Raw genomic sequence first — 7123 nt, 5'->3', positions numbered from 1 at the left:
GCCAGATCAGCATATCCTCTCCGGAGCATCTAAGATCCCCCGAGGGTTTTAGTGTGGTCACCATATGGCCTTCAATAATGAACCTAGCCCATACCATATAACTAATAGCCTCCAAAATGATAAATGTTAACATTTTTTTTGTGTTTCCTCAATTGAAGAGTTTTGTATATATGTTTGATGCCGTCAGCTTATTTTGTATTGCAATGATATAAATGCAGTATTGAAACAAATAATTCTCAAAATATATATAATTTATTTACTTAAGATCAACTAACTAGTCACAGTTTTATTATTTTCCATAGTCTGACTTAAATGTCCTTGGACTAGGTCGTCTCATTGAACCAAATCCATGTCTATTAGCTGATCCATACCCTCCTAATGGTCCACCGACTCCGTAATGTGGATTATATCTCGGTTGAACAACTGGATGTCTTCTTGGTACATACTTAGGTTGACCCCCTCCGTATCCCGATCTGGGTCCTCCACCATATGGCGATCTTCCACCAGAGCTCGGTCCTCCACTAGATGGCGATCTTCCCCCGTTATTCATTGGTCTCGAATTACCACTTCCTGGTTTTGCAGACATGACAGTTGGCATTGGAGTTGTTGGTTTAATTGATTGTTTTGTAGTGTCATGTTCATGTCCGGGTATGTGCTTTCTTAAAGCGTGAGTTAAATTTGGTATAACGAAAGCAACGTGTTTTCCTTTATGGTGCGTAAAAAATGGATCTATAAATCCTACAATTGAAAAAAAAGATTTATTTAAAACAATAGATTGTATAAAGCAATGAATTAATCATGAAACTTTCATTTTGTGTTTTTTGGGGATATTTAGTTATTCACGTGCATTTGTTTTGTTCGTTATATATTTTGGCTATTAAATATTTGGTGTAAATGTCCCTGATGTAGGCAAATTAAGAGAAGCGCGTTGGGCGCACGCAATTATGAGGGTTTATTTGGGGATACGTTTCTCGTAATGTTGAAGAAACAGATAAAACAATAAAAATCAAACTATGAGAAATAGCTAATGCGAAGACAATGAATATATACTGTAAACCAAATTACTCTTTGCGAGTGATTTATGCACGTTATCTTAGGGAGTAGAAAAATAACCCAAATTTTAATTTTAAAAAATATGGAAAACTCAGACATTTTTATGAATGAGTCCATTAAGTATGAAGAATACAAAAAATCGTTGCAAAGTAAGATTTTTTAGCCATTTTTTTTTTTTTTTTTTGCAATTTGTTTTGTTTTCATTATTGTTTTGCTTCTCCCCAAAACCTTATTCCATTTTTCTTTTTTTGGTAAACGGTTCCACTCAGACACTCGTATAAGGTTCCATGTATATTTGCCAAAATTCGTTTTTACGTTTTACGGGTAATAAAAGATCGAAAATTATTGTTGTTTATGTTTTATATATTAAATCAAAAATCGATTGGTCAAAAAAATCTGATCTTTTCTTTATGAGATTGAAATTCGTCGCTTTTTGGAGAATTGGTTGAATAGAACATACAGTAATGTTTAACCTCGCCGCATTTTGCGCCTGCTCCAAGTCAGGAGCCTTTGGCCTTTGTTAGTCTCGTGTGATTTTTTATTTTAGTTTCTTGTGCATAATTCGGAGTTTAGTATGACGTCCATTATCACTGAACTAGTATACATATGTTTAAGTAGCCAGTATATCTTTCGCCTATCTTTTGAAGTCATCATTGCAATAAACTATTATAAAAAGTTCATTCCGTTCATTCGGAAGAACACAAATCTATGACATTGTTTTTAGTAATATTTACTCTTTTAGAACGTGACGAGATCATGTACTATCATTAAATAAGTATTGTTACCCTTAATATTGCAATTGGCTCTAATATTTTGCATTAGTATTTTATCTATTGCCGTAGAATTACCTGGTACACCGTTCCTCGGATCTTCGTCTTCAGTAGGACTTTTTGTTTTACCATCTTTCCCGTCGTTATCACCATCTCCTGTATTTCCAGTTCCATCATCTGTGTTTCCGTCTCCGTTGTTTCCACTACCGTCGCCGTTGTTTCCACTATCGTCTCCGCTTCCACTTCCGTCGCCGTTGTTTCCACTACCGTCACCGTTTTTTCCACTATCGTCTCCGCTTCCACTACTGTCGCCGTTGTTTCCACTATCGTCTCCGCTTCCACTACCGTCTCCGTTGTTTCCACTACCATCTCCGTTGTTTCCACTACCATCTCCGCTTCCATTTCCATCTCCGCTTCCATTTCCATCTCCGTTTCCCTTACCGTCAACGTTGTTTCCACTCTTATCTCCGTTTCCACTACCTTCTCCGTTTCCATTTCCGTCGCCGTTGTTTCCATTACCATCTCCGCTTCCATTTCCGTCTCCGTTTCCCTTACCGTCACCGTTGTTTCCACTCTTATCTCCGTTTCCAATACCTTCTCCGTTTCCATTACCGTCGCCGTTGTTTCCACTATTATCTCCGTTTCCCTTACCGTCCCCGTTGTTTCTACTGCCATCACCGTTTCCAGTGTCATCATATGGGTTAACATTGCCGTTTCCATTTCCAAGTCCACCATTATCAGCTCCTGGACCGCCATTATCAGCTCCTGGACCGCCATTATCATTTCCAGGTCCGCCATTATTATCTCCTGGTCCGCCATTACCATTTCCTGATCCGCCATTATTATTTCCTGGTCCACCATTACCATCTCCTGGTCCACCACTATTATTTCCTGGTCCGCCATTATTATTTCCTGGTCCGCCATTACCATCTCCTGATCCACCATTACCAGTTCCTGGTCCGCCATTATCAGATCCTTGTCCGCCATTATCATTTCCTGGTCCGCCATTACCATCTCCGGATCCACCATTATTATTTCCTGGTCCGCCATTATCATCTCCTATTCCGCCATTATCAGTTCCTGATCCGTCATTGTCATCTCCTGGTCCACCATTAACAGTATCTGGTCCGCCGTTATCAGATCCTGGTCCGCCATTATCATTTCCTGGCCCAACATTACCATCTCCTGATCCACCATTATCAGATCCTGGTCCGCCATTATTATTTCCTGGTCCACCATTATTACTTCCTGGTCCGCCATTATTATTTCCTGGTCCACCATTACCAGTTCCTGGTCCGGCATTATCAGATCCTGGTCCGCCATTATTATTACCTGGTCCGCCATTATCAGTTCCTGGTCCGCCATTATTATTTCCTGGTCCGCCATTATTATTTCCTGGTCCGCCATTATCATTTCCTGGTCCACCATTATTATTTCCTGGTCCGCCATTACCATTTCCTGGTCCGCCATTACCATCTCCTGGTCCACCATTATTATTTCCTGGTCCGCCATTACCATCTCCTGGTCCGCCAGTACCGTCCCATGGCCGGTTATTTCCGTCTCCTGGTCCACCAGTACCGTCCCATGGGTTTCCAGTTCCGTCGCCTGGTCCGCCAGTTCTATGCCCAGGATGTCCTGTACCTGTTTGTCCTTCTGGTTCACCTGTCCTTCTGTTCAGTTGTCCATTATTGGATGGAAATCTTCGATTTAAAAAATCTCGTGGATTTAAATCGAATGGCCGTCTAGGATGTCCACTTAAAGTTGGACCAATACCTCTATGTCTCATCAATGGATGACCAGCATGCAAAGGACCGATGCCTCCTGGTCTTCTTGGTGACAGTCCTAGATTTAAAAATTGGTCTCTAGGATGTCCAAATCCAGCTTGATTCGGATTAAGTGGTCTCCCTGGTTGTCCACTTAGTGTTGGTCCAATACCCCTGTGTCCTAGTGAAGGTAATCCACCTCTATTGGGATTTCCGCCAGCGTTTGGACCAGTTCCAGGCAATCTCCTGTTTCCAAATGGTCGTGAACCAGGGAAACCCCCGGGTTGTCCACCACCAGAGGGACCTGTACCAGGGAAACCCCCGGGTTGTCCTCCATCCGAGGGACCTGTACTGGGGACTCCTCCAGGTTGTCCAATGTCTGAGGGGCCTGTACCGGTTTGTCCTCTCGGTCGTGTGTTTACAGCTGGACCGGCACTTATTCGAGGAGAATTTGCTAGATCCAAAAACTGATCAAGAGGTCCAATAAAATCTTTGATTTGCTGAAGAGAAAGAGAAACGAATAAGTCATTTTTTTGTATCTTTCTCTCTTGTTTTGTCGTTGAGGTACATGTCAAATTTTATAGTTTTTACCAGGAAAGCCTTTCACTCATGTTAGGTTGTGAATAATAACCTAAATCTTTAAAATTTACAGATAAGGTATGTTACACTATATTGGATAACTATCGACGACTTAGATTAATTAAAAGACTTGTTATAAATGATTAAAATGATTAATTCTTTAATTAATTAGGCCATTTTCTCTATAGTTTTGTTTTATTGTTTGGTCATCTTTCTCTATTCTTGTATTGTTTAGGCCATTTTTCTATATTTTTGTTTTATTGTTTGGTCTTCTTTCTCCATTCTTTAATTAATTAGGCCATTTTCTCTAGTTTTATTTGTCTGGACCATCATTCTCTATTCTTTGACAGTTTATGCCATTTTCTCTATTTTTTTATTGTAAGGGCCCCTTTTCTCTTTTCTTTAGTTTTTCTGTTACTCCTAATAAATAATAGATGAAACCCAAATTTACAAAACACGTCTGGGCTTTGCTATAGATTAAAAACGAAATGGCAAAACATTATTTCGGCACTTGTCGGAAGATAAGTAACGGAATCTGCCGAGGTTTACCGATCGACAAACATTATTCTGACTAACCAATTAGATTCATTTTACCTTTGTTATATCGTCCAGACTTCCTGGACCGTTTAGATCTTCTGAAAAAAAAAAATGAGATTTTCGTTAAACTAAAATCAAAATAATGATCTAAAGATGAATTAGTAAATTCAAGCTGTCAATTATACTTATTGGTTGACATTTGTGTATAAAAATGAGATTTCCAAAAAAAATAATCTAAAATCTGTGAGTTAGTTTTGAGTCAAAAAGCACTTTCTGAAAAAGAGAAGATACGAGGAGTCAATAGAAGAAAAGAAAAAAAAAATATTAGACGAAAAAAAACCAAACAAAAAAGGCAATACAGCCATCAGTTAAAATAACACATATCTTTAAGATCATTAAAGAGACAAATATTTAAGTGTACACAGGTGCTTTGAAAGAGTTAGATAGTTTCCCATATAGCCTTGGCATACATGTAACTCATTACTTTGATTTGTGATTTATTCGTAAAGTAAATGTCATTACCACTTACCTGTTTGCTGGTTAGATATTTAAAAAAAGAAGATGAAATGTGATTGCCAATGAGACAACTGTCCACAAGAGACCAAAATGACAAAGCAATTAACTGGATAAAGACTGTCGGCTCATTTGAATAAAAGAGAGGAAAGGAGAGAAGACAGGACAATCACAAATCATTGTCAAAAAGACACCAAGACAAGACAAAATCAACAAAGGAAGAAACTCAAAACAATATAAAAACAAAATAAGACAAGAAACCAAAAACAAAACAAAAAGAAATCAAGCCAAAAATAGATAAAAATAATCAAGACAAGAAAAAACTATTACAAAACAAAATGAAATCTAGATAAAAACAGTTTATTAATATTATTAGTTTTTTTTATAATCTCTACTCTTTCAATTCATGAACCTTCATCGTATAACGTAAAAATAGCTATGTGTCGGATGATAGTCAATTTTTCTAACATTAAAACAATTTTTTTAAATTATTGTACTAGCATTTATTCAGAAAATCTGCTGTAAGCCAAACATTCTTTGGTCGGACCAGATAATAAAAAAAAAGCATCATGGGAAAAAATATGATTTAACAAACTATCTATTAACCAGCTAAACTCGTCACTGGTTGCCTATAGTTACAGAAAAACTCGACGATTGCCACATGTGGAGCAGATCTGCCTACCCTTCCAGAGCACCTGAGATCACAACCAGTTCATAGTGGGGGTCGTATGTACGCGTGTTGCGTAGTCTTTTCTATTTTTTTTGTCGTTCATGGCGGTGTCATGTTAATTTTCGACTCATTAGTTTGAATAGTCCTTTGGTATCATTTGCTTCTCTTTTACACAGCAATAGCTTCTGAGTTATGTTGTCACAGGAGACCTTTGCTGCTCAATTTATGTTCACTCGACAATAGAGTTGTGTGATGCTTCTGAGTGACAGTAGGGAGTCATTATGTTGATTTCGGGTTGTACATTCTGGCGCCCGCCTGGTTTTCTCTTCGTTATTCCTATTCATTTTATAGTGTGTATCATACACACGTTTGGTTTTAATGTAGTTCACCATGAAAGTAGAAACTGTGCTCAAATAAAATAAAAAAAAACCCGTGCAACTATGGTACATATGTTTATAACGATGTAAAACGATAAAAATAAATGTACGAAATATTTTTTTTAATTCGTTACAAATGTAGTACTGAAGATGAAAATAGGATGATGTGAGCAGTTAGTGGTTTCATATTGACAAATGTTCTTGTTTACTATTTCAAAATGCATGATTCTTTTTCGTTGTTGATTATAGTTCGGGAAAGGCCGAAGAGCCTACGTTCACACCGCGGATTTGGTACGCCTTCACCTTTAATATCTGACATTTCGTTTCCGAATACAAGCTGTAGTTTTAGTTTTTCAACTTTACGATGAAAAACGTTTTTTTTTTTTTTTTTTTTTTTTTTTAACTATGTTGACACTGTGTGAGCCAAATTATATGGAAACACATCGTTCGATCTTTAAGACTCATTTGACCAGATGCAAAAAGCGCCTTATTTTTATGAGTCTGCCATGATATTAAGTTTTAAGTTCTGACCTCCCACTTTTATAATCGATCAATTGTTCAAGCCCTGAATATGTATGTGATATAGAAGGATACACATATTAAATTGTGAAAATATTTATCTAATGATGTTCTTTACAGTTGAATGCACTGAAAACTACATTTCAGGAAAAAGCAGATATAAAAAGAAGATTTGATATGATTACCACAATGAGTCAAAAATGACACACAGAATAACAGATTTTTCATAAAAAAAGATAAACTTTTCTCGAAAGAATTCACCAATTACACTAAAGCCTTGTAGCTAAAGATTGCTGTTTTAAACTAAACTGATGAAATCAAATTTTACTAGTTAGAAATATT

The 7123-nt window shown here is 37.3% G+C and overlaps 1 protein-coding gene across 1 annotated transcript; it reads right to left on the bottom strand.

The window, feature by feature from the left end:
- Nucleotides 1–233: 233 nt before the first annotated feature.
- Nucleotides 234–6581, bottom strand: LOC134717950 (uncharacterized PE-PGRS family protein PE_PGRS54-like). The gene is made up of 4 exons (XM_063580451.1): nt 6536–6581; nt 4760–4800; nt 1902–4086; nt 234–738 (listed from the first exon to the last, which is right to left on the bottom strand). Exons 1-4 carry the CDS (start codon nt 6579–6581, stop codon nt 290–292), a joined length of 2721 nt encoding a protein of 906 aa, XP_063436521.1. The 3' UTR covers nt 234–289.
- Between the last annotated feature and the right edge of the window lie 542 nt (nt 6582–7123).

Source organism: Mytilus trossulus, chromosome 5, assembly GCF_036588685.1.
Source record: "Mytilus trossulus isolate FHL-02 chromosome 5, PNRI_Mtr1.1.1.hap1, whole genome shotgun sequence".
Taxonomy (NCBI): domain Eukaryota; kingdom Metazoa; phylum Mollusca; class Bivalvia; order Mytilida; family Mytilidae; genus Mytilus; species Mytilus trossulus.
This window is presented reverse-complemented; position numbering and strand designations above follow the sequence as displayed.